General features: G+C 35.5%; 3 protein-coding genes, 2 long non-coding RNA genes and 1 pseudogene across 9 annotated transcripts; 4 read left to right on the plus strand and 2 right to left on the minus strand.

Annotated features, from left to right (window-relative positions):
* Positions 1 to 1,283: 1,283 nt before the first annotated feature.
* On the plus strand, positions 1,284 to 4,996 carry LOC114294208 (uncharacterized). Its single transcript, XR_014331216.1, has 3 exons — positions 1,284 to 1,703; positions 2,495 to 2,578; positions 4,625 to 4,996. It is a non-coding gene; the product is annotated as an uncharacterized LOC114294208 (long non-coding RNA).
* Positions 4,997 to 5,801: 805 nt separating this feature from the next.
* LOC145821626 (zinc finger protein CONSTANS-LIKE 5-like) lies at positions 5,802 to 7,912 on the plus strand. The gene is made up of 4 exons (XM_082918179.1): positions 5,802 to 5,950; positions 6,862 to 6,895; positions 7,507 to 7,770; positions 7,889 to 7,912. Exons 1-4 carry the CDS (start codon positions 5,802 to 5,804, stop codon positions 7,910 to 7,912), a joined length of 471 nt encoding a protein of 156 aa, XP_082774305.1.
* LOC114284671 (putative E3 ubiquitin-protein ligase XBAT31) lies at positions 7,273 to 12,842 on the plus strand. Of its 4 annotated transcripts, none has more exons than XM_082872427.1 (6): positions 7,273 to 7,770; positions 9,084 to 9,176; positions 10,940 to 11,080; positions 11,167 to 11,274; positions 12,173 to 12,431; positions 12,680 to 12,842. In XM_082872427.1, exons 2-6 carry the CDS (start codon positions 9,094 to 9,096, stop codon positions 12,770 to 12,772), a joined length of 684 nt encoding a protein of 227 aa, XP_082728553.1. In that variant the 5' UTR covers positions 7,273 to 7,770; positions 9,084 to 9,093; the 3' UTR covers positions 12,773 to 12,842. The 4 variants fall into 4 exon arrangements, with proteins under 4 accessions (XP_082728553.1, XP_082728556.1, XP_082728559.1 ...); XM_082872430.1 differs by having other exon boundaries at positions 9,084 to 9,171; XM_082872433.1 differs by lacking the exon at positions 9,084 to 9,176.
* A 389-nt stretch (positions 12,843 to 13,231) lies between these two features.
* On the plus strand, positions 13,232 to 19,526 carry LOC145789286 (26S proteasome non-ATPase regulatory subunit 2 homolog A-like; annotated as a pseudogene). Its single transcript, XR_014331219.1, has 13 exons — positions 13,232 to 13,636; positions 14,278 to 14,370; positions 14,449 to 14,589; positions 14,669 to 14,773; positions 15,152 to 15,373; positions 15,610 to 15,723; positions 15,809 to 16,024; positions 16,120 to 16,179; positions 16,280 to 16,393; positions 16,520 to 16,605; positions 17,545 to 17,653; positions 17,778 to 17,956; positions 18,271 to 19,526. The product of XR_014331219.1 is annotated as a 26S proteasome non-ATPase regulatory subunit 2 homolog A-like (transcript).
* LOC114294198 (UDP-glucosyltransferase 29-like) lies at positions 19,096 to 22,025 on the minus strand. The gene is made up of 5 exons (XM_082918241.1): positions 21,862 to 22,025; positions 21,388 to 21,687; positions 21,013 to 21,207; positions 20,812 to 20,871; positions 19,096 to 19,252 (listed from the first exon to the last, which is right to left on the minus strand). The coding sequence occupies exons 1-5, from the start codon at positions 22,023 to 22,025 to the stop codon at positions 19,096 to 19,098; spliced, it is 876 nt and encodes a 291-aa protein (XP_082774367.1).
* Positions 22,026 to 22,678: 653 nt separating this feature from the next.
* On the minus strand, positions 22,679 to 24,470 carry LOC114294207 (uncharacterized). The gene is made up of 2 exons (XR_014327641.1): positions 24,350 to 24,470; positions 22,679 to 23,275 (listed from the first exon to the last, which is right to left on the minus strand). It is a non-coding gene; the product is annotated as an uncharacterized LOC114294207 (long non-coding RNA).
* Between the last annotated feature and the right edge of the window lie 2,389 nt (positions 24,471 to 26,859).

The raw sequence follows: 26,859 nt of genomic DNA on the forward strand, positions 1-26,859 counted from the left end.
TAATGCTCTTATAGCCCAAGGCACCTGGTCTTTGGTTCCACTGCTATTTTCTAAATCTGTCATAGGTTGCAAATGGGTTTTTCGCATTAAACGCAATTCTGATGGCTCTATTGGTCGTTATAAGGCTCGTTTGGTCGCCAAGGGGTTTCTTCAACAAGAGGGCATTGACTATATTGAAACTTTTAGCCCTGTAGCTAAACAGCCCAACATTCGTATTTTATTGTGTGTTACCTTGCGTTACAATTGGCCTCTCAAATAACTGGATATTAGTAATGCTTCCATGATACCTTAGATGAGCAAGTTTAAATGACTTAGCCTCCAAGTTTAATGCCTCTTACCCACACCATGTTTGTCTCTTGAAAAAGGCTCTCTATGGTTTAAAGCAAGCCCCTAGAGCCTAGTACTCTACATTCTCCAGCTTTCTTTTATCTCAAGGCTTTCTTAACAGTCAATGTGATAATTCCCTATTCATTCAACGGATTTCTTCAACAATCACTATTCTCCTTATCTATGTTGATGATATCTTCGTAACAGGTAATAGTTTTTCTCATATTGCATCTCTTATTGCTCACATGCATACTGCCTTTACCATGAAGAAATTAGGGAACATTTCCTATTTTTTGGTTGTCTCCATTCAAGCCTATGGTGATTCCTATTTTTTGTCTCAACACAAATATGCGTATGATATTCTTATTCGGGCTGGGATAACTACTTGCAAGCCTTCTAATTCCCCTATTTTTTAAGTCTTCCCTACTTCCAAATTCAACTCTTCCCTTTGCTCACACAACAACAAAATACACTTTCGGCGACTAAAAAAATTTTAGTCGCCAAAAGTTGTGAAATTGGCGACCAAAAATCATATTAGTCGGCAAAAGTCAAATATTTAGTTACCAATTTTTTTTTGTCGGGGAATATTGATTATTGGCGACTAAAAAAAAATTTAGTCGCTAAAAATATCACAATTGGCGACTAAAAAAAATTTTAGTAGCCGTATAGCTAGTTTTGGCTACTAAAATTGTTTAGTAGCTGAATGAAAAAAAAAAAAAAAAAATTATATTTTGGCAACCAAAAATTTGGTCACCAAAAGTATATTTTCAGCGACAAAAGAATAATTTAGTAGCCGTATAATTAGTTTTAGCTACTAAAATTGTTTAGTAGCCAAATGAAAAGAAAAAATATATTTTTTATTTTTGGCGACAAAAAATTTGGTTGCCAAAAATTTATTTTCAGCGACAAAAGATTATTTTAGTCGCCAAAACACTAAAATATTTAGAGGGAATTTCAAATTTTAGAGGGATTAAAAAAATAATTAGCGACTAAATTTTAGTCGCCAATTGTTATTAACTTCAGTCCTCTCCCATTTCACTCTCTCATAATCCCTCTTCTCTCTCTCTTTCTCTCAGTCCATCGCAGGCGACCCTCCTACCGGCCACCGTCCACCACTGTCGCACACGAGCGCCCACCTCCTCACCGGCGACAGTACAACCCACCTCCCCACCAGCGACGACAAAACCCACCGTCCACCTTTGTGCATATGTGATTTTTTCAAAAATTAATTCCATATATATATGTATGTATGTATGTGGGTGTAGATCTTCCAGGGTTCTATTTTGATGCGGAGAAGAACAGGTACTTCGCTATCAAAGGCCCAATTCCGGGTTCTTCTGCTTCGACTTCATATTCTTCTATCCAAGTCCAATCTGGTAAATTCATTAATTACCCACTTTCATACTTGTATTTTTGAACTTCATCATGATACCAATTTGCCTATATATATATATATATATGTCTGTTTTGTGATAGACTGTTAAAAAATATCAAAAGTTCAAAATTTTCCTCTTCAATTGCTAGCTAAATAGCTCAACAAAGTTGGTCAGAATCATTATTTTTTTCTTGCCTTCAAACTGTTTGATAAAATGTCTCTTAGGCTTCTCAAAATTCTAAGCCACAAGCCTAATTTGTTGAATGTGAAATTGTAGAGCCAGTGGTTTTTATGAAACTGAAATGAGTGATTTTGGAATTGTTTGGACTGTTTTATCACCCAACAATTACCTAAAAGAAAATATAGAAAAGGTTTATTGGTAATAGAACTATCAGCTGCGGGGTATAGTATAGAAGGGGACAAAACAAGGCCATAGATGGAGTAAGCTATTGGGGTTCTAAGTGGAAGCTTTGAATGGTCGGCACACTCTAGAGAGAGAGAGAGAGAGAGAGAGAGAGAGAAAGAGAGAGAAGCATAAAGGGAAATCCAATAAGCAGAAGAAACCAAGGGTGTGATTTTTATTGCATGGAGTGAAGAGCTTGTGATTTTTATATTCCTTATCTTCCAACATTCTTCTACTTTATCTGGCTTTCTTGCAACTGTAGCAATCTATGATCAGCTTTGGTTGGCTCTTTCATTCTATCACTCAAGCCATGCAAAACCCATCTATTTATCTTTACTTTCCTTAAATTATTCATGCTGGTAGCCTTATATTGGTCTAACTCAACTTAGGTTCAACTCCAGAGTTTGGTTCTACTCCTCATTGCTTACCTTGCAGTACGGTGCTCAGCCTCTCATTTCCAAACACTTCGTCAGGTATTTTTCCATTCTTCATCTATCCCTACTGTGCCTATTATTATTATTTTATTTTTTTTAATTTTGTGAATCGAAGACAGAGACAGTTTGATTAATTCAATGAGGTTTATAGCTCATTCATTTGGATTTCGGTTTACTTGCTACGAAATCATTCATTCCTGGTTGGTTATAATTAGAACAAGTTTGAGCTGAAATTCTAAAATCATGATGTGAATAATCTCTGCCTAATTGAATTGTAACCCTTATCTATTATTACAAACTGCACTAAATTACATCACTACGGATACTACCTAGCTACTTACTGCTTGTCAACCAACCACTCATGTGCTGCCACCTCATCAAAGCTATTTTTGCTGCTCTTCTATTAGATGAGCCAACTCCACTTCAACTAAATTGAGCTGATAGCTAGTGGTTGAACTTGTCATTGATCTGCTAGTCCTGTTGGGGTTGGTGTAAACAACTCTGAATCTGAATTTGTTGTCCAACCTTTTTCTTCAGCAATGATACATGGAACACTAGATCGATACGGGAGCGGAGTGGCTAGGTAAATCAAGTTTATAGGCAGCTTGCCCTATTTTCTGTATTACTTGGAATGGTCCATGGTACTAGGGAAGCCAATTTAGTATCCCTTTTCTAAGCAATGAATGGGCTAGATCGATGGATCATCCCTCCATCATCCAGCAACTCTGTCAATTGCTTTTGCAATTCAACCAAATCCTACAAACACAACCTTAAAATGCTACTCAACATCCTATAGGAAGTTTTCCAACTCTTTGGCACTTCAAGTTCCACTGAAGGCCTTAGGTTTCAGGACTTTCACTTTATGAAAGACATCACCACCATTGAAATTCCCACCAACGACTTTCTTTACAAGAGACAATTTGTCTGAATTATGCAATTTAAGGCATCCGACATGGCAATCATATCTCCCATCACTTCTGTGAATCAGTTTGTTGTCTAAGTCTATACGGGCAAAAACCCATTAGCCACATCATCCAACTGATCTATCAAAGAGTGACTTATCTGGGGGCATCCCTCTCAATTTTTTCACTCAAGTTACTCATTCCTGAACGGCTTCTAGCGCAATACTACCACCAACCATTGCAGAGCACAACCTAACTCTAATGCCAACTATCACAGGGTTAATTTTTGAACTGATTTTTCTGTCTTTGATAGCACTATGTTTGATACGTAGTTTCAGCCAATTTTGTACGCGCACTTACTCACAGTAAAATTTCAAAGTAAGGCAAATAACACAACAATTTACTGATGAATCCCGACTTTATATATTACACACCAAGTAGTTACAAGCAATCCAAGGCAATCTATTACAACACTTGATAATGTAGAATTCTTTGGCACTCCCTATATGTAGGTTACAAATTACAATCAGTTATTGGATGTTGTAATTGTCCATGTGCAGATTGCCACATGTCCCTGTAGTTGACCCAACTGCCTAAGTTTAGTTGACCCAACTACCTAAGTTGAGCTGGACCAATATAAGGCTACCAGCATGTAATTGTTTCATTCTATCACTCAAGCCATGCAAAACCCAAAACATTTCGACTCATACAATTTTAGAATTTTAAGCTTTGTATTAAAATTTTTAGATGATGTAAAAATTGATATGGTATAAAATTGGGATACTACCTGACTTCCATGAAAACTTATGTTCGTTTATACTCATTCAAGTAATTAGAGTGCTAGGGAATTTAAACTGTTTTCTTCTCTTACTTTTGGTTTGAATGCTTGTTGCTGGATATTATAATTTTTGCATTTGTTTTGTCATTTTGTCTATCTGAGGGTGTATTAGTATGCAACAATTTATTTGACACTGGTTTTGTGAAATTTGCTCATTTTGGAATGGTGGTGATGGAAAATTGTGTGGGGTTTTGTGTTGTTTTGGGATAATGTGAGTTTTTATGTAGTGTTGATCTATTATGCATATAGTAGGTGTCTCTCTTTGTCCATTTGAATGTAAAGATTGGATCAGTAAGAGTTGAGTTTTATTAACTAGGACCTAACATTCACTTTGCCAACATGCAGGACTGTTGATCTCTCCACTCAAGTATCTGAACCTCACAAGAAAAACTTGTTTTTGCAAAGTTTATACAAAGAGGGGCAAGAGAAATCACATATGACAAATGGTAACAACAGCGGGAAGCATGCTTTTCATAGTGACATTCAAGATAAGGATATTGTTGAAGCTCTAGAAAATGAGGTTTAATATTGGACAGACTTTTCAAAAGTTCACTATCATCCCTAGAGTCTATATGAATATAATGGTTTTCATATGATTGTATGGAATTATTATTTTAGATTGGAATATACTTAGTTTGTATGGAATTTGACATTAAGTTATTTCTTTTTGGATGGTTGGAAGTGAAATGGATGCAAATTGCGAAATGATTGATAATATATGTATTGTTTTGTTTATATACATGGTATAGGTTGCACGGAATACATACAGGTTAAGGACAAATAAAAAAAAAATATATATATATATATATATATATCATGTTTTTGGCCACTAAATAAGTGGTAGCCAAAAAGGCAGTAAATATTTTTAGTGACTAAATAGTTAGTAGCTAAAAATAAAATAAAATGAATAAAAAAACTTTTGGCTACTAAAATTTTAGTAGCCAAATAAAAAAATAGACTTTAGGTGACTAAATTTTTAGTAGCTAAAAAAAATTACACTTTAGGCTACTAAAACATTTAATAGCTAAAAAAAATAAGATGAACAAAAAAATCTTTTTGGATACTAAATAAATTAGTCGTGGAAAATAAATTTAGTTTTGGCGACTAAATGTTTTAGTCGTTGAAAATGCGATATAAATTTCTTTTGAAAGCTTTTGGCGACTAAAAGATTGGTTTCAAATTTAGCCTATCAATGACTAAATTTTTTTTGTCGCCAATACCTTTACTTTTGGCAACTACTTGTTTAGTCGCCAATTTAGGACTTTCGGCGACTAAAATTTTTTTAGTCACCAATACCTTCGCCGACCATTTTTCCGCGACCAAGTTGGCGACCAAACTATTTAGTCGGGAAAACCATTTGGCGACTAAAAATGTGACTTTTGGTGACTAAAAATTTAGTTGCTAAAAGTGCAATTTCTTGTAGTGTCAACTTGAACTTCATCGCTGTATCGTTGGGGCACTCCAATACCTCACTATCACTAGGCCTGACTTGTCTCTTTCAGTTAACCAAGCTTGTCAACATATGCATGCTCCCATTATTGGGCATTTTGCTTTAGTCAAGAGATTACTCCGGTTTGTTAAAGGGACTTTATCTCATGGTCTTACTTTCAGTCCTACACTACAAGAAATTGCACTTTTGGCGGCTACTTTTGGCTACAACGTCAATTTTTCGTAGCTAAAAGTATATTTTTGGCGACACAGCAATCAATTTCGTTGGGAAAAGTAGACCTTTACCAACGCAATTTACTATCGTCGCTAAAAAAGCATAACACTGACTAGGCGCCAAAAATATTGGTTGGCGCCAAAATTTCATAAATTTTAGCTACGAGGCTTAATTTTTAGCAACACAATAAGCGTCGCTATTAATGTGCTTACTTTTGGCGACGACAAGTTGGCATGGGCAAAGAGTTAAACATTTAGCGATGATAATACTATTCGTCGGTAAAAGTTTTGGTAGTGAAATGAGGTGATCTAGTTATTTGTATTTTTATTATAATTTTTCAAAAATTTTTAAATATTCTAATTATTGAATTGTAAAATTAAAGTGATCATCGAATTATATCACAAAATAAACCCGTCAAACTCAAACATGTTTTTAAGTTGAGATGGCTAATTTAAGATAATCTAAACTTTTCCAAAGTGGTTAGATCATCAATTTCAATATATTTGGTTGTATTTTTAGAAACTTATTTCAAAAATTTTTTTCTAAAAAATTAAAAAACATTTGGTGAAAAAATAAAATATACTTATTATTTTTGTATAATTTTATGTTTTGGGAGGTCATAAATAATTTTTAAAATTTTAAAAATATATTTTTGATTTTTATTGTTCTCAAATTAATTTTAAGTTTTTCCAAAAAAAAATCTAAAAATTGTTTTTATTGTCCTCATTTTTTTTTGGTGATCTGCTTATTCAGGCGGTGTGAATGTTCCCTCTCAAAATTCCCTCTTTTTTCCCCCAGGATAGGTAACAAACCCCCTCATCACTCTACCCGATTTTCCATCTTGCACAGCCTTCTCTCATAATCCGTAGGTCCCTACCCTTACAATCGCACATCCTCATAGACGTTTGTTGATTATCAGGTTTCCGCCGTTTGCTGCTGATGTGCGAGACCAGGTGAAGATTCGACTAAAAAAAACTTATAGTTCTCTATTTGTCTCTTGCTCAAATCGATTCTCTCGTATGTTGTGGATCTATGTTTTTTATTGTTAATCTGGTTTTCTTTGATCTGTCTTTGATGTCCATGTGATTTTGCTGTTCGAAATGCCACTGTCGGTAAGCTATATGTAGTGATTAACCTACTGATATGAAATCAAAGTAACTTTTATAGGTATTTGATTGAATTAGGTTTAGAATAAAATCTGTATATCAATGCCCTTATTTTGTATTTTGATTTGTTGTACTCTGTAAGAGAACATTTCCTGAAATGTCTGTCCCTTGCTTTGTGATAATTTTTAAAGCATTTATAAATATATTATTTAGTACCCCTTATTTTGAAAATCCATGATTTTTGAAAATCATGAAATATTTCAGTTTCCCCCTAAAATATATATGTATATATACATGTAGCGGCTTTAGATGATTTACTAACCCATCTATTACAGCTTTAATTGTTTCATTAAAATTTGTATTAAACTTGTCTAATAATGTTCATGTTTTGGTGAATGTGTAAAGCTATTATATGTACCACCATTTTGATCTTTGGAGGAAAATTAAAAGAATTATAGGGGTTGAAGGATGGTTGGGGAAGTAATGGAGGGTTGTGGACAGTTCCAGAATATAGCATTAGCAATGGCTGTGGTGATGGTGGCAATAATATCAAGGTAAAAGAGGAAGTAATATTTCAAGGTGGAGGAGGAGAGGAGTGGAAGTTAGGGAAAAGAGAAGCTAGTGTGTTGAGGTACAAGGAGAAGAGGCAGAACTGGCTTTTCTTCAAAGGTATCCGTTATGAAGTTCGAAAGATCAACGCAGAGAAGCGTCCTCGTATGAAGGTAAATAAACATTATATATATATATGTAATTAATCTATCATGTTTAAATGTTTTAGCTATTGCAAATGATTTTGATAGTGTTTTTCTTTTCAATATCATTTCTTCACTTTTTTTGCAGGGGCAATTTGTGAAGAGAAGTTGAAAAATTATAAAATGTGACATGTTAAATTGTAGTCATCATAAAGATTAAAGAGCATGTTCTTTTGTGTGCATCTTTTTCTTCTTTTTTTTTTTGGTGGTTTTTTTCAGGTTGCTTGTTACATTGTAAAGGAAGTGATAAATGGCATGGCAAGCCCAAAAAAAAACATTGCCCCCAAGAAAAAAATTAAAATTGTAGAGGTATTGTAAAATTCTGCAGAATAAACCAAAAGAATAATACATGCATTAGATCAGACAGTTTGAGTTAATATTACCTATCGATGCATTTTTAGTCTGTATTGGTTTGTAGGTAGAAAATGAGTAGAAAAAGGGTGGTTGAGCTGTATAACATTTTTCTGTTACTGTATAAAGGTCTAATGTGCTTTTAAAAAAAGGTTGTACTTTTTTATAACATTATGTCAATATAAAACAAATGTTTTATACTAGCCACTTAAATGATGTCTCAATGTTCTTAATTGATTTACAAAGTGCACACATTATAAGAAAAAGTTACTATTTTTTTGTGGCATGTTATGCAATTTCCCTGCTATTTTATCTTTTCGTTAAATCTGGATAACTTTAGCCCTGTAGCCGTCACTGCCAAACCTCCAACCACCTCCCTAAAATTGTTCACTTTGATAAAATGAAATGTTGCTTTTATGGAAATTCATGGTGAACCTGTGATAGGGCTGTGATCAATGAATTCAAAAAAATTAAAATGTGAACACGACAATAGACCTTTTCATTAACAGTCATTACCGTGTTGTAATGCGGGTTGCAGTAGTAGTCAAGTGTATTTTAGATATAAACGGATCATAGACTTTCAATGTGATCATGGGGCCTTCCACTTCCTCTAAGAAATTTTTTTCGTAATTTGTTGAAATTTCTCATTTAGACCAACCATATATTAGGCATTTTTGTCATTTGTGTTTTGGTAAAGATAACGATGGTGCAAAACTTTCACAATAGGACCAGCAGGAATTGTTATTCTCTGAGTTGATATATATCATGTTTGTCTCTGCAAAAGGCTTTTTAGTGTTTGTCTCTGTCATTTCCTTTCTTTACAATTGCCTTTCATGTCTTTTAGATCTATTTTTAGTGAGTAATATGCTTTAGCCTGTAGGAATATACTTGTTCTCCTCAAAGATGATGTTATATCAGACTGTACATCGTAGGACCATAAACATGAAGAATCACCAGGCCCGTTTGACAAAGCCTGTTTGTTTGGCTAGTTGGAAATTGACATCACTGAGAGAAAATCAGGTAAGGTAATACTATAATGTACCAATAGAATTTATATACAAATATTTAATATAGAATAATATATTTTATTTATATCTATTCATTCGAAGTCAAAAAGCTGGTTGGTGTTAACAGAAAATTATAGGCAAATTAAAAACAAATAAATAAAGTGAAGAGACAAGAGATTATTGCTAGAACAAATATTCAGTCATAACCGATTAACATATTGATGGTGAAGTTGAAAGTCACCATCCCAAAAGAAGAAATATGGAAGGGGGTTTTGTTACAAGCCATCCATTTCATCTTGAAATTGAGAAGGCAAAGAAGATGCTAAAGGTAAAAAACTGAGATGTATCCTACAAAAAAAAAAAAATAAATAAATAAATAAAATCACTTTGTTAACCTGATTGTTTGGCACTAAGTGCTTGAATGAACAAGCACTTATTAATGAAATTGAAAAGCTAGTAGATGCAATTATTGAACAATGAACAAGCACTGATTAGCAATACAAATGGTAAATTATTGTTTGTAATAGACTTTGAAAGATTTGATTATGATAAATTAAAATCTTACAAATTATTCATGAAGACGTGTCATGAATTTCCCAGCCAAATTCATGGAATTTAGACCTATTTAAGGCCATTGCATATTTTGCAGTTGCTCTATGACCATTACCTAAACTAAAATTATTTTTCGTGGATTGCAATTCTATTTGATAACAGACATGTTCTCACACATCTTGGCCCCTCAAAGATTTGTAATGAAAGTAAATAAACTTGTAAATGGGCAATTTGGTTGGGCAAGATAACTATTTGAATATGCTGGCTCTATTTTGGTTCATCACTTCTCTGATGATCATTCATATCAAAATGAGTTTTTTTTTTTTTTTTTTGGGTTCATTTGCCTCGAACTTCTTTGAGATAATGAGAATTAAGTTATAGCCCCATTTCATACAAAAAAAGATTTTGTGGCAATGTTTAAATAAATAATTTGATTATTGTTATGTGACTATAAATAACCAGATGTGCTTCTAATTTTTTAATATTTATTTTGGTTGTCATGATTACTCCTTACAATTCACATTGTGAAATTTTTGCAATCATGGGTGCAATTGCTGACAATAGAGTGTGAGCCCTGTGAAGCATCTTGAATCATCCCGTTTCATTACCATCACAAAATAACAGGAAGATATAATCAATTGGAGTGAGCCCTCCACACCGCACACATCTCTTTTATTGTCTCGACAATTATTTTTGGTAGTTACTGTCATTTTCCTCACTGTAAGATTAGATTAGATTAGAGGTAGAGAGGTGTCTTTGTTCACTTTTTGATTCTGTGCTTATTCTCTGTCCCTACCATTAGCAATTTGGGCCCGCCCTTAGACATATATGGCTGGCAGTATGCGGTGGTTGTGCGGTAGGGGCCTGGTTTACCGCTAGCCTATGTCGCCCCCACTTGCAATACTTGTTTTTTATGCAAACAAAATACTATCATTGGTTGAATTGTAGAAGATAAATTGATCATTGGTTGTGTATGAAATGTCATTAGATTTTGATGTTTGATTCACTCCATGGAAAAACCTGTTTGCATTATGCTGCTTTCTATGGCCATCTAGATTGCCTACAAGCTATTCTTTCTGCTACCCTTTCCACCTCTGTTGCACATTCCTGGTGACCCTCTCTCTCTCTCTCTGCACACACACACTCATATATGCTTGTGTGTAGAGAATATCCATGAAGTTGCTAAAGCCGTGGTTGTTTTGTTTGGTTTGATTTGGAGTTGATGGCAGGGAATTTGCAAGGTTTGTGAATATAAGAGATAAAAATGGAGCAACCCAATTGCACTTGGCAGCCCGACAACGATGGCCGGGGTGCGTTCATATGTTGTTAGACAGTGGGGCTCTTGTTTGTGCATCTTCTAGAGGATATGGGTAAAACTCTCTTATTGAAGGTTTTCTAGTGTAATGTCATAGCACTCTTAATTTGTCATTAATATTTATAAGAGTCCTGTTTGCAGTTTCCCTGGGATTATATCACTTCATTTTGCAGTTCGTGGGGGTTCATTGGATTGTGTTCGGGAATTACTTGCTTGGGGGGCTGATAGACTTCATAGAGATTCATCTGGGTAAACTTTTTATTTTTAATTTTTAATTTTTTTAGTTTTTAATTTTTTTAGTTTTTCTTTCTTTCCTGACTTTAGAAAGAACTATATGATAATTGATGCAGACCAGATCCACTGACATACGAAGTAGGTGATTTCAAGGTCTTTGATGCTGAAATTAGTTTTGAGTACTCAATATGGAATTAATGTTATAGCAGTGTCTGAACCCCATTGTTATTCCCTTTCTATGGAGTTGAATGTGCCACAATCTACGTATTTCTAGTGTGGTTAAACAATATTAGCCTTCATGCTCAATCATAACGAAAATCGAGAGTAATTGGTTCCTATTGAGATTGTTGACGATGACATGATGGCATTAAAGAATTTGGATTGAGGCTTTGACAAGTATGGTTTAACAAAAGATATGGTTGACACCTAAGAAGGAGCAACTTCAGTGGGCTTGTATAATGGTTGCTATTGCCAAATTATATGGTGGCTGCACCTAAGAAATCCTCTCTAGTGGCCTGCCAAAAGGTCTGTTAAAAACTTATATTGCCAAATCTTGTGCATCATTTGTGCCAACTCAACTTACCCAAGAGAGGGTTTTGATCCAATGGTCTGGATGTGTGACATCCATTGGACAGAATTAAGCAATGATCTAGATGTGCCAAAATGGCATTTGCACCATTGGAACAACATTGCTAAAAAAATGACATTTTGACATTTTCCTTTTGGCAATCACCACTGGAGTTCCACTGAACTTTTGACATAGTTGCACTTGAAATTTTTTTTTGCTATTTTTCTGTTTTTAATACTTCCAATATTGTGGGAAGTTTGCTCTATTTGTATTTTAAATGAGTGGAGACATTAGCTTCGAATGTTTTGTGAATGAAACGATTGTTACCAGCTGATATCTTGGCAGGAGGATACCTTACATGGTTGCTTTGAGGCACAAGCATGCAGCATGTGCAGCATTATTGAACCCGTCAGCTCCAGATCCTCTCATATGGCCATCACCATTGAAGTTCATTACCGAGCTTAATCCAGAGGCAAAAGCATTGTTAGACAGGGCACTAATGGAGACAAACAAGGAAAGGGAAAAAACCATCTTGAAGGCGATAGTCTACTCACTTCCATCGCCTTTGCATTCTGAAGCTGCGGCTAGTGACATTATGTATGAGGTAAATTGTTTTCCACTAAACCTGTAGTTTCTAGTTGACACACTGCATGACTGATCACTGATTCAGATGTAATCATCCTTTATCCAGGTTTTTTTTCTTTTAATTTCTGATTTGAATGTTGGATTTTAATGACTCCTCTTTACCAAAGCTTTCTATGCAAACAAGTACAACTACCTACAACTGCAATTGACAGTATTTTCTAACAGACTGATGATGAAGTTTTCTTACCTTGTAAATTTTCTTTGCAGGCAACAAATAGTGGACCTGGTTTTCTTTACCAAAGCTTACTCTTAATGGTATTGGGAAAGAGCCAGTCGCTAAGTGGTGGTGGTCCTGGGTAGAATAGATAGGAGCTAAAAAGGCGAGGTTTGAACATCCAAACTAAAATAAGAGTGCTGGGGTAAATACCATTGGGCTGAAAAGCCCTTGGCTAGGAGTAAACAATTGAGTAGTAAGGTTCCATGGTTAACAAGAAATAGCTTTAAGTGACACTAGAATACTGTAACATTGTTTTGTTGCTTTGGAGATCACAAGGTCATGACATCGATGAACAAACACCCTATCCTAGGATGTTCTAATCAAATTACATAGTTCAATTTCTAGCATAACTACTAAGCACAAATTTTTCGAACTTGTATGTCCTTACATGCGTTAATGTGCTTCTTTCTTGTGCTTTAGCTGCATTGCTTTCAGGCACTCACTAAAATTAAAAGTTATACAGATCAGAAAAATAAATTAGAAGCAGAAAACCAAGGGCTGCTTCTGAATTTTGGTTCACAGCTTGATCAGACCTTAAAAGGCTGCACAAGACCATCTTGGGGTCAGTTTCTCAACAACAGCAACAATGGGGATGCATGGAGGAACATGTCTCTTCATTTGTTGCTAGTAAATATGACGTATGAACTGAAAGTTGTTGTCTCTTTCATATGTTAAACTTGTTAGTTAATTTTGTTAATCTTACATCGTTTTCTCTTAGGCCACTCGGATACTAGAATCTAGGAGTAATAAATTGACAGATATAAATACTTCGGGAGTGACAACCTTGAAGGATCTGTCTGATTCATTACAAATCTTTAAATGCAGGTTTTGGAGTTGGGGATGAATTTTTGAACTGCAGATGATATGAGTGCAATACTTGCTGGAAGAGAATGGGTTGCTGAATGTGGGTGAAGTTGCACCTGTCAGGCTTGCATCTTGAAGGGAAGGTAACAACTAGTATATTCTTATTTTTAGACTAGACTATGTATGCATGCTATATTTTGTCATTTGTATTATATGTTCGTAGCCTATAATGAATTTGAATATTATATGAACGTTGAAAACTGTATTAAGATATCTGTTAGACTTGTGGTTAACAAATTAGAATAATATAGTAGTCTTTATGCATAATGGAACTCCTTATCTTCCACGAGCAAACTAATGCCACAGTGCACTCATCCTTGTAATCTATACCTCTAATTAAGAGAATTCTTAAATCGGGCCACTGGTTGGTATTTGGTCACCATTGGGTAGGATGAAGAATATGGGTCAGCACCAACCCACAGATTGTGGCCTATAGACCCACCACCACTGCATCCTACTGATATGGAGCAGTCCTGGTTGGAAGAAACAAGTAAAATGAGAGAGAGACTCTTACCCTCTAGTGTAAAATGGAGCAGTCCTGCTGATATAAAGTTTATTAAACCTTACCCTCTAGTGTTACTGCAACAACAAACAACAAAACTAAAAGGCTTCTTTTAATAGCTGTTTTGAAGGATTCAAGTGAAGAAAATGTTTAGGTTGTCTCTCCTTTTATAATTGTTTGGAGAGTAAGTTTTATTTTAACGATGCATATAAACTACGCTAGATGTACAAATTTCATTTTGGCTTTTTGCCAAAGAAGGAAATTGTAAAGGTTGAGAATAAAGAACACGGAAAAGCCAGTGCTGCAGCAAGTCTGGTATGTTCCCCTCCCCTTTCAGTCTATTTGCTGGTCCAAGTTTCTTTATTGCTGGATTATCACCATTTTTCCTTATAGGGTATGATTCTGCTTTGGGATGTTGATTCTGGACTTGCCCAACTTGACTAGTATTTCCACAGTAATGACAACCATGTCATAGCCGGTGCATTGTTGGGAGTTGGTATTGTGAACTGCGGTATCAAGAATGACTGTGATCGTGTGAGTTATACTTTGGCATTTTTCTGTACACAAGTCTGTGACTGTTATGTATTTGGAAATCCTAAATTTTTTTTTTCAGGCATTGGCACTTCTTGCTGATTATATAGATACAGAGGATTCTTCTGTCAGAATCGGTGCAATAATGGGTCTGGGCCATGCTTATGCTGGTGCCCAAAATGAGCAGGTGAGGTTCCTTGCATTTTTAACTGGTGGTTTCTTGGTAGGCCATGGAAACAATACTATGTCTGATTCAAGAGGCACATCAGTGGAATCATTCTGTCTATTCTACCATAGATTGTTAATTTCATCACAGAAGTTACAGAATTCACACAAATAGAGAGGGAGAGATAAAATTTGATGAGTACTGGAAGATACCTTCCCTTCTCTTTGTACAACATGTTTAATTAAAGTTGATGTTGATTAATTTATAATTTTTCTCAGTTCCATAGTTAATTATCTTGTATCTGTGGAATGCAAAAACATCATTTGACTTGTTCCTCTACTTTCTTTGTTTGATATGTTTATTTCTCATTGCAGCGGACTAATCTAAATCATTTGTCAGATCCGTAGTAAATTGACTCCTATCCTTGGAGATAACAAAGTGCCTCTTGATGTGATTGCGTTCACTGCTATTTCATTGGCCTTGGTATATGTTGGTTCCTGTAATGAAGAGGTTGGTCAGGCAATTATATTTGCATTAATGGACCGAAGTGAATCAGAATTGGGGGAGCCCCTCACTCGACTTTTGCCTCTTGGCCTTGGCCTTCTATACCTTGGGAAGCAGGTAACTAAAAAATGCAAGCTGTGGGGCGTTTTTTAATTTTTTTTTTTCTATTTTATCACAGATTATTCTTTTTCAAATTGTGATAATTTAAAAAAAAAAAATTTTGGTGGTGCATCTGAAAATTATTATTTATTTATTGTTGATAACACCTTGTAGACTCTGGACTTGATTCTTATTTACATCATTCGTTTTTGTTGTGTTTTTTTTCTTTGGAATCCCATTGTGTCGTTTGACAGTAAAGTGTGGAGGCAACAGCAGAGGTTTCTAAGACATTTAATGAGAAAATTAGGAAATATTATGACATGACCCTACTTTCCTGTGCTTATGCTGGAACTGGGAATGTGCTCAAGGTGTTTACTCCAACCCCTTTAATTTAAATTGGAGTCGACTGTTATGTAGATGAAATAACTCACTCTACTGTTTATTTTCACATAGGTCCAACACCTTCTTGGTCAATGTGCCCAACATCTTGAGAAGGGAGAAACCCATCAGGGACCAGCTATACTTGGAATTGTTATGGTAGCAATGGCTGAAGAATTGGGACTTGAAATGGCTATTCGCTCATTAGAGCATCTATTACAGTATGGAGAGCAGAATATCCGAAGGGCTGTTCCTTTGGCTCTTGGTCTTCTTTGTATATCAAACCCTAAGGTAAATTATCCTGTGATATTTTCCAAGCTGAGCAACCTTGGAACTGGTGTTTGAATTGCAGTTGAGCTAATTTATGAATTGGATGTTCTCACCAGGTCAATGTTATGGATACATTAAACAGACTTAGTCACGATACAGATACAGAAGTAGCAATGGTATTCTCTCTTTCATATAATATATTAGGACTATAGTTAGTATTATCGATTCCTTGTTAGTTACAGCCTAAATCTTGACATATTTATCTGGATTCTACAGGCTGGCGTCATCTCCTTAGGGTTGATTGGTGCTGGAACCAACAACGCTAGAATAGCTGGCATGCTTCGCAATCTTTCGAGTTACTACTACAAAGAAGCTAGCCTCCTTTTTTGTGTAAGTTTCTCTTGGAATTTGTTCCACAGTGCATCTCAGATTTTCTTTCTTTCTTTTATTTTTATTTTTATTTTTTATTTTTTTAAGGGGTTCTGTTTTAATGATTTGTGTTGGCCACTTGTGCAGGTACGAATTGCCCAGGGTCTTGTACATTTGGGAAAAGGCTTGTTGACTCTTGCTCCATATCATTCTGAGCGCTTTTTGCTATCCCCGTAAGTGTTTCTTCTCCCCCATATTAACTTTTCAATTTTAGGGTGTGGGTTAGAACTGATTCACATACATACATATCCAGCGGGAGATGAGCAAGTTTCAACAATGGGAGACTTCTTCCAAAGTGGTAGTTTTCACATCAGGACTGACCCGTTAATTGGGATGTTTCTGTTGAATCTAAAGGTTTTTTGTTAGAATTTTGATGGCACCTAAGCTAGTCCATGTAGTTTAAACCTACCATTTCAAGTGGTTCATTCCGCTTTTAGTTAATATCCCGTATATAGGGGAACAATGGTTTGTTTCCCATTTAAGAGATTTATTTTTGAAAGAAGAATTATTCCACATTATTTATGTGATGGAATTCTAGAAATGAATCAATAGCATTCATATGGAATTTCCAAACACACTAGAAACAAACAAAAAATTCGTCATCCTATGAGCATCTTTTGTATAAGAGAAGTTTTGGTCTTAGATACAGCCGAGTGTTGGAAGAGGATTAAATCAGATGATCCAAATAAGTTCAGCTTACAGCTCTGTTGGGTTAAGAATGGTGTCAAATGCTTCATGCATTCACTTCTTCGACAGGGTAAATCATTCAGTAGAGCTAAAAGAATATATGATCTGTATTGTTTGCAAAGTTTGTTTACTGTTGTAATCTGTAATGTGGCTATTTTTTCCAAAGCTGTTAAAAGGCTGTCATGTGGAGTAAAACATTTTTATTTATAAAAAAATAATAAATAAATAAATAAATAATTTGTGGGATAAAGCATATTGGGAGACAGGGTTACAAATATGAAGTTTTTAGATTATGATCTAGCCTTCTTTTCTGCAATTAAATGAATAAATAAATTTTAGTATCTGTGAGGAGAAGTATTTTTAAGTCATACCTCTGGCTTTTCTGTCGGCTCACTTTCTGTATGTATTTCATCTTTTTCTTCCAGAATGGCACTGGCTGGAATAGTAACCTTACTGCATGCATGTCTTGATATGAAAGCGATCATATTGGGGAAATATCATTATGTTCTTTACTTCCTCGTTTTGGCAATGCAGGTTTGGTCTCAGTTTATAACAGTTTGTCTACTTCTATCTCACTCTCTATTGCTTTTAATCATTGGGCTGTTAACACACTACTACTAATGGTTGATTATGTTATATATTTCCTTCAATACTACAGCCAAGAATGCTACTGACAGTAGATGAGAACTTGAAACCTCTGTCAGTACCTGTGCGGGTAGGCCAAGCTGTTGATGTTGTTGGCCAGGCAGGTCGACCCAAGACCATTACTGGTTTCCAGACCCACTCAACACCGATTCTTCTGGCTGCTGGTGATAGAGCGGAGCTTGCTACTGAGAAGTACTACATTCTATCCCTTGCTAGTGTAGAATTTATTCAAGACTGAAGCCTAGAGAAACAACCAAATCTCATGAGAACGTGGACATAACAAATCACATATTGCAACATAATGCACGTACCGTATTGTTCTATGTGTGAGATACTAAGCATATATTATGACCTGAATGCATTTATTAGCATTTATTGTAATACTAATGCCATCAAACTTGCTAGCTGGTTTGTTGTCTATTTGGTTTTATAGATCAGTCTGTTGGGTGCATAAATTTCCTCTTATCTTCCTCACCCTCGTGTGACCATCTTCCGATTGATTGCAGACTCCATTGAAGCTAGACCTGCTTCCTACAGAAGCTAGAATAAGCGGCAAGGAATACAAGGAGAGAGTTGTTAACAATCTCAAGATTTTAATTGTGCATTACTCGGGTATTTTATTGTAGGATGGATATATATATATTTTTCTTTTCTTTCTCCACTAGCAGATGGTGGGGGAAGGAGGTCAATGTTTCTGATCTTGTTTACTGGTACCTTCATTATAGAAGCATTTTGTTGACTTTCTCATGACTAATTTAATGATTTGAGTGTAATAAATTTGCCACTAATGGTTTTGAGTGAAATGATTCGACTTTGTTTCATATTTCAGTGCACCAGTCACATTCTAAAGCAGTGAAGAGAGCCATTAGTGAACATTGTGGTGTATGGACAATCTCAATGCTTAGTTACTTTTACTGTTTCCAGTGCATTGGTATAAGGTTAGCTTGGTAAACATTGTGGTGTACTTGAATTGAGTGTTTTTATATGACTCACTCTCCTAGTGTAAACATGACAGCCAGTGAATTAGTTTGAATTTTTACTTAACTTCTGTTAACCTGATGGCTTAAAAGTTACTAAGAATTGTATAGTTTTGAGGGCTGTTTGAACAATTGATGGATGACAAACATGGTAAACTGATTTCTGAGCATTTTGTATAGTTTTGTTACTGGTTTTGTTTGATTTGTTTTCTGACTGTTCTGGTAAATGAGGTAAACTGCTGCGTCAATTCTGATTTGGTTATATGATTTTGTTTGGGTTGCTGAGTTGAAATGGTTTTCTAAACTGGTGATGATCTGTGTTGAATCAGTTTGCTGATCTGCTATACTAATCTGCTATTCTTCTGGTGCTGCTGCGATGTTGCTGCTGTTGTTGAGATGCTGTGGTGATGCTGCTGTGATGGTGATTGTTACGATGAGGTGCTGCGGTGTTGTTGTTGGATGTTTGCTGGTGTTGTTGATGTTTGGAAGGGTGCAGAATTTTTTGTCCAATCTGTAATAGATTAGGTTTTCATTAATGGGGGTTGTCATTAGGTGTAAGTTCGGGCAACTGCTAGTGTTTTGGATGGAAGGGTATGGATGGGTATTTTGTGTGATTTCATATCACTGTTATTAGTTTGTTATAGTGGCACCTGAGGGATGCCTCTTGTAAAACTGTAAATCTTTTAAAAAATTATAAATGAGTTTCAATTATTTTTGCCGCTGCAAATTTGTCGTCGTTAAAAAGTAAAGTTTTCTCGACAAATAACTTGTCGGTAAATGTGTAGCTAAAAGTTTATTTTTGTCCACTCATATTGTGTTGCTAAAAGTGTATTTTTTGCCAATGTCAATTTGTCGTTGCCAAAAATAAAGCTTTATCGACAATCAAATCGTTGGCAAATGGCAACATTTACCGACGTAAATGTGTCGCTAAAAGTTACTTTTCCCCATTCATATTGTGTTGGTAGAAGTGTATTTTTTGCCAATGTCAATTTGTCGTTGCCAAAAGTAAAGCTTTAGCGACAAACAAATCGTCGGCAAATGGCAACATTTACCGACTTAAATGTGTCGCCAAAAGTTTACTTTTGCCGACGCATATGTTGTTGCTAAAAGTATATTTTTTGCCCATGCAAATTTGTGTCGCGAAAAGTGTCACACAATTATCATATTTGAATGACTTTTACCAACGCAAGGTAAATTGCCGACGATGGATGGAGGCTTTTAGCGACGACTATGTTCGTCGCTAAAGGTATTACTTTTACCAACGCAATGATCATTTCGTCGGCAAAAACTTTTGCCAACTCACTTTTGCCTACGGGTTGCCAACGTAGCTTTGTGTGTCGGCAAAACTCTTTGCCAACGAATTTTCCCTTTTAGCAACATATTTTGTTGCGTTGCGAAAAATGCAATTTCTTGTAGTGCTAGTTCCTTCAAATTACAAGCCTTCTCTGACTCTAATTGAGCTGGTGGTGTTCATGATCGTCGCAACACTTCCGGCTATTGTGTGTATCTTGGTTTGAATCTTATCTCTTGGTCTACTAATAAGCAACCAACTGTGTCTCGATCCTCTATGGAAACTGAATACCGATCTTTAGTACACACTACTGCTGAGCTCACTTGGTTGCAAATGTTACTTCGCGAGCTTCAACTTCCTTCCTCCATGTCCCCTATTCTTTGGTGTGATAACCTTTCTGCTATTGCCTTAGCATCCAATGTTGTGTTTCACACCCGTTCCAGACATATTGAAGTGGACTGTCATTTTATTCGAGAAAAAGTTGCTTGTAAACAGATACTGCTATGCTATGTTCCTTATATTCTCGATTTAATTACCTTCAAGCCAAGCTTCTGGTCTATCCCTTTCCCATCAGCTTGCAGAAGGGTGATAAGGATATCTTAGACTCAGCAGCCACAACTTCAGCTGTGGCTTCTCACTCTGTAACTGCCACAGCTTCAACTATAACTTCTCCAGCTGTTACATTAAGAGCATTGTGTAGTTAGTTAGGAATTGGTTAGGAAGATGTTGTGAATTAGTTACATGCTTAGCTCAACATGTATATATCATACAGTTTGTACCTAATAATTGCTTCAATGAGAAATAATATTGGTTCCACAATAACCAAAGGATTCTTTAGACTGCAATTTAATGGGAAAAACAAGGAAATAAGTCCAAATTAAAGGTCTCTTCCAATTTCAAACCATCCAAACAATACAAAATAATGAAATCCCCACATTCATTTTTCTAATACATTTCTCTCTCTTCAAAATTTAACCAACTCTTCAACTGCCCCATCTATCTCTTCATCCCCTTTCCTTCTTATCTTCTCAGTAAATCCCTTTGCCATATTCCTTATACCCTTCCCATTTTCCTCCACTATAACTTTCCTAATAACTTGTGCTATTTCTTTTCCATTAAACCACTCATTCTCATCTCTCATGACCTCTAAACCAACACCAACCTCCTTTACCAACCTAACATTCAATGGCTAATCAAGTTGCATTGGCATGGTTATAATTGGAACACCAAAATTCATACTTTCCACCAAAGAACTCCACCCACAGTGACTCACAAATCCACCATGTCTTGAAATTTTAGCCTGTGGGGTCTAACCCTCAACAATCAATCCCCTCTCTCCAACCCTCACAAGAAACCTCTCAGGTAATGTTTCTAAAACCCTAATTTTCTCTCCCAAAGGAAACCTAACAACCCATATGAAATTAACCTCACTAAACTCTAACCCATGAGCCAACTCTTCAATCTCATCCTTGGATAAAAAACACTCACTCCCAAAAGAAACAAACACAGTTGAGGACACATCTTTCTTGTCAAGCCAATCAATGATCTTCAAATGCTCATCGTTGTTGATGGTGTTTTCAACAAGTGAACCCACAAGGACAATCTTTTTCTCAGCTAAAACTGATAAGTAATCGATATACTTTCCCTCTAGATCTCTAAAACACTTTATCAAAACAATCTTACAAGACTACTTCATGGCCTCCAAGTATCTATACTTGTATTTTCTCACTTCTTCAACTGACGACTAGACCATGTCGCGGCTCATCAGAGTCTTGAAACCCCGAAAAAAGATTTCTTTGGCCGGGAAAGCCTTTCCCGGGGTCTTGAACATGTGAAGGGTGAAAGAAGAAGACACTACTCCAAATATCAAGAATTGAACGGCTGGGATGTTATGCGAAGAAGCAATCGTTGCAGCCCAAGGCTGGTTGTGGTGGTAGATTACTAGGTCTAAATTCAGGGTTTTGAGGATATCGGAGAAGATCGGAATGGACATGTCGAAGGTGGTTTTTAAGGTTGTCATGAGGTGGGTTGGGAGGCCATTGGTGGTGTGGTCAGGGGCGGAGGTACTTGGGGACCAGGGGGGTCACGTGCCCCCCCTGGATTTTAGGCTTTTTTTTTTTTTTTTTTTACAAATATAAAGAAAATATTTTAAATAAAAAAATTATAAAAATATTATTAGAGTGAATTATCAATGACATTTTAAAAATTATGAGAACAATAATGGTTGTTTTGATTGAAAATAAAAAGACTACTATAAATCATAATATCTATGAAAACTTTATAAATTTTTTTGAATGCAACGGTGATGTCATTATTATTAACATACAAGTATAAGTAATCTCACTATAAGAATATGAAATTTATTGGATTGTTAGTTACATTTGACATTGAGGTTTACTCTCTATGTGTTTATTTACTATTATTTGGTGGTATCACATACTAATGATGACGTGGTATTATCATTATATTGAATTTTTAATCAAATTTTGTACGAAAAAATAATTTATCATTATATAATTTAGGATAAATTACAAATACACCCTATGAGATTTGCTTAAAATATAAATTGTCCCTGTTATTTGGAAAATTACAAATACCTCTTTGTTTGTCATGCCCCAAAATTTGAGACCGCAAGAGAAATATATAAAGTACAACTCAAACAAAATAGATAACCACAATACGTTAATATACACATACAAGCAGAGTTATAACATGGATAACTGATTTGAGTTCCACTAGAGGTTTACAAATATTGTCAAACCAAAAGGTAAAAGAAGAGAGAACACAAAAACAAACTACTAGTCTAAATTTTCAAGTGAACCACAGCTCTAAAACTTCATCTTGATTGTTTTCAGGATAACCTTCCCCGTTGTAAGCTGCTTCTTCACCTGGCATGACATGCCATGAGCTTGGAATGCCCAGTAAAAACACACACACCCCCATATCTTCTATCAATCAATCATACACAAAACAAATCAAGTAACATAACATACTTACATTAAGGTTTTATAAATCAGTAGTTAGACTAGGCATTTAGGACCCCCCCCAAAGAGATCATTCTACCCAACCACAAGGATTGAACACCAGACTATTCAGAACTCCCCCTTTTGCTGCTTTGCAGACCTTACCACCTATGCCCACCTTCCGATTATTTACCTGTCAGTGGCATTGATGGACCTCAAAAGGGACGGCCTACAAGTGGGCTCGCTTACACCCAAATCGTGCCTCGGGCTCGCTTACACCCTGCACATACCATACCAAAGGGCTCGTTTACACCTTGCACATACCATACCAAAGGGCTCGCTTAAACTGCTTACGCAAGACTTAACTCATTTGGTATTAACCCCATCATAATTCATGTCATGCATATGTATAAAATTGTTCTAAAACACTAAGATAAACGTCACCCATTGCCAACCCCTTATCATTTCCCGTTTATTAGATCTTTTGCTAGGTGAGTTAGTCACATTCGGTAATTTGGTCAATTAAACGAGTATGGGAAAAACATACTAGAGGAAATATAGTCCATGATCATCATACATAAGTACATAAGTATAGTTAAGCAAGAAAATAACATTAAAAAGGCCTGAAACACTTAGAGACAAATCACATAGTAGAACACAATTTCCAGCACCGGTCGGTCCTGTAGGGCTAACAAGAACGCTTTGGTAAAAATACTTCTAGGTCAAATTAGGGGCTGAAATTGCACAGAAATAATAATTAACCTGTCTAGTTTCAATTCCAATTCACAGAATGTGCATAGCACCTCCAGAAATTCATCCACAAGCTATATTCAAAAACCTGTCCAGATTTGTCACCCATTGGGAAAACTAGCGTTTCTCTCAATCTACCCGATGGTTTTCACTCAAATAAAATCTATTGGAAAGAGGACTTAGATTTCTAAATTTTGACAAAAGAACCAACACGAGATGATTTTTCTAGAATTTTATAAAATTACTAAAAGTGGACTGTTTTTCAGAGATTGAGGACCAGATTTTTCAACAAATTATCCAAGCCCTAAAAACACACAATTAGGGGCTAATAAAATTGTCACAAGCTCTAAACACACCAATTATCTTACAATAAATTCAGATTTGAGAAATAAACAGGTTTGATATTTCTTTTAAATATTAGAAATTGCAGCAGTGCATATTTTGAATAAAATTGTAAGACAATGTCACCAATTCACACCCACACATGCATACACACCAAAAACTCAATTTACCATTAATACATAACCCAAGGGAGCATCTAGACAATAGGATGAGATGGGTAAAAAAAAAAATTTGAGAAGACAAGGGAGAGGTGTATTTTTACCTTCAAGAAGTCCTTTTTTTTTTTTTTTTTTTCCTTCTTCTCACGTCTCTACTCCCTTTGACTTCCCTTGAGCAAACTCTCCCTCTCTCAGCCTCTCCTTGAGCTGATGAAAAACGTGGGTGTGGATTTGGACCAACTCTCAATTTATATAATATAGGTAGCTTAATGGCTAAGGGACTAAATATCTAGATATTTATTTATTTATTTATTTTATTTACTTCTTTGTTGTTATCAACCCACTCATCCACCAATATTATATATATATATATATAAACTATGTATATATTCAAGTACACAATAGTATTCCATTCAAATAAATAATTAATGAAAGAACAATAATAAAAAAAATTAGAAATAAGAATAAAATGTGTGAATTAATTTAGAAATTATGAGGTAAATAAATAAAACCAAGTTTTAGGATCACTACAAGAATTTACACATTTTGCGACCACTTTTGCCAACCAAAAAAATTTTTGTTGCAAAAAAATTACATTTGCCGACCAGATTAAAATTTCGTAGCTGAAAATTTGTAATATTACCGACCAAATTTTTTTGGTTGCAAATAAGTAATTTTTTGCGACCAAATTACATTTTTGTCGCCAAAAATCTGGGCGGCAGAATAAAATCTGGGCTGGAGCTATATGATCTTTTAGCGACTAATGTAGTTTGGTCGCTTATTCCAAAACGACGTCGTTTTGGTATCTAATTTCGCACACAGCCATTAGCTGACCAACAGGTTGGTAGGGGATAATTTACTAATTCAAACACGTCTAAATCAGAAATACGTGCCTCTTTCGCACACCTCAGTCGAATTCGATCAAAGCTCAGTTGCGCCAATCACCTCACCTTACCATCGACCTTGCCGTCCGCCGTCGTCACCTCTCCACCGTCTACGCCTCCGTCCATCTTCGCCATTTCTATTTCGTCTTCTCCATTTCTGATTCATCTAGATATTTTTTTCAACTTATAATAGGAAATCTCTGTTTATATCTCTGTGTCTCACGTTTTCTCTTTGATTTCCATTATTTGGATTGGCCGCCATTGCTGCTAAGTGCAAGTGAGCTTTGTTTATGTGTATTTTGGCATATGTTTGTTTGGTTGCTAAGAAAATTTAGGAAAACAGAAGCAGAGAGTTTAGATTTTAAATCTGATAATGTATTTTTTGTTGCTTTTTAAGCTTTTCAGTGAACTGAGGAAAACTGAGAAAATAAAGTTTGAATCTTTAGTGTCTGGTTGAATCTTCGTTCCCTACCACTGCGCTGAATTGTCTGGATTTCTTTTTATTTATTTATTTTGTATTTCTCTTTCTTTATGTATATTTCATAACTTCCTATATCCTTCATTGCTGATAAATTTTGAAATTGAAGAGAAAATAGATTCTCTTAGACCAAAGATTTAAGATTCAAACTCTGTTTCTTTGATTACACACGTTTTCTCAGCAACCAAAGCGGGTCATTCTTAGATTTTGGGCGTAGGTTCTGTTTTCCAAGTATTGTTTGTTTTTCAGGTTGAGTCCTTTGTCATTTCTATGTATTTTTGTATGATTTCTTTGTTCAGATAGTTTGAATTCAGCTAATTTTTTATTTGGGTATTGTTTCTTGCTTTCGTTTGTTCTTTTTGCTCTTATTTTATGTTCTGAAAAGATGAATGCTATTGTTTCTTCACCAAGGTTTTAAATTTTTGGTCAATATCTGCCGTCTGAAGGGTGTTCCCCTTTTGATTTTTTTATGGGCTATTGCAAATTAGGGTTGTTTCAGATTTTGAGTTTGGGTGTGTAATATTAGTGTTCTGCATTGTTATAGTAAAATGAATGGATCTTGTTTCTTTTTATTTATTTATTTTATGGTAATTATTTAGTTGTTACTTAAAAGATTCTTTTGAATTGAGTTTTTGGTGTTTCAGTTGTGGTCCTTGGGCAGAACTGAAACTCTTTTATGTTCTATCCTATGTTGGGATATTGTATTGTGAGGTGGGGTGTAAACTGTGTCTTTGTGAAAAATGGTTAATTGAAAATATCAAACAAGTGGAGAATAAATGACTTCCTTTCCTTTAATTGCTGCTATCTGAAAAAGTTATTCTTGACAAGGATTGTCTAGTGTTTTTCCTTAGCAGTCACAACAATAATTGCTAAGTTTTGGGGTGTGTTTGGTAACGTTTACGTTTTCAGTTTATATTTACAAAAATTTTATAAACATGTTTTTGTTTATTTTTTGTTTATTTTTAGAAAAACATAAACTAAAAATGCATTTGGTAATTGACAAAATGTTTTAAAAAATTTAAAAATATAAAAAAGAGTGAGAAATAGCAAGTAGTAGCAAGTGGCGGCAGAAGACGGTGGTGGAAAGCGGTGATGGTGGGTGGTAGGTAGCTGGTGGTGGTGGGTGGGTGGGTGATGGTGGCGGGTGGTGGGTGGTAGCGAGTGAGTGGTGGTGGCAGGTGGGTGGTGGATGGCGGGTGGTGGTAGGTAGGTGGGTGGGTGGGTGGGTGATAGTAGCAGGTGGTGGCTGGTG

This window comes from Camellia sinensis, chromosome 1 (genome assembly GCF_055761805.1).
Source record: "Camellia sinensis isolate YWXY chromosome 1, ASM5576180v1, whole genome shotgun sequence".
NCBI lineage: Eukaryota > Viridiplantae > Streptophyta > Magnoliopsida > Ericales > Theaceae > Camellia > Camellia sinensis.

What these genes read in the sequence shown, in the direction of transcription:
- LOC114294198 (XM_082918241.1), bottom strand. Translation starts at nt 22,025, where the DNA reads ATGTCCATTCCGATCTTCTCCGATATCCTCAAAACCCTGAATTTAGAC. An exon ending in TTAGAAACATTACCTGAGAG is followed by an intron (nt 21,208 to 21,387) that starts GTTTCTTGTGAG and finishes ATTGAATGTTAG; the next exon opens with GTTGGTAAAGGAGGTTGGTG. An exon ending in CTCATTGAAGCAATTATTAG is followed by an intron (nt 19,253 to 20,811) that starts GTACAAACTGTA and finishes AATCTATTACAG; the next exon opens with ATTGGACAAAAAATTCTGCA.
- LOC145821626 (XM_082918179.1), top strand. Translation starts at nt 5,802, where the DNA reads ATGCATGCTCCCATTATTGGGCATTTTGCTTTAGTCAAGAGATTACTC. An exon ending in GGCTACAACGTCAATTTTTC is followed by an intron (nt 5,951 to 6,861) that starts GTAGCTAAAAGT and finishes GTTGATTATCAG; the next exon opens with GTTTCCGCCGTTTGCTGCTG. An exon ending in AGAAGCGTCCTCGTATGAAG is followed by an intron (nt 7,771 to 7,888) that starts GTAAATAAACAT and finishes CTTTTTTTGCAG; the next exon opens with GGGCAATTTGTGAAGAGAAG.
- LOC114284671 (XM_082872422.1), top strand. Translation starts at nt 9,055, where the DNA reads ATGATGTTATATCAGACTGTACATCGTAGGACCATAAACATGAAGAAT. An exon ending in CTGAGAGAAAATCAGGTAAG is followed by an intron (nt 9,177 to 10,939) that starts GTAATACTATAA and finishes AGTTGATGGCAG; the next exon opens with GGAATTTGCAAGGTTTGTGA. An exon ending in CTTCATAGAGATTCATCTGG is followed by an intron (nt 11,275 to 12,172) that starts GTAAACTTTTTA and finishes ATATCTTGGCAG; the next exon opens with GAGGATACCTTACATGGTTG.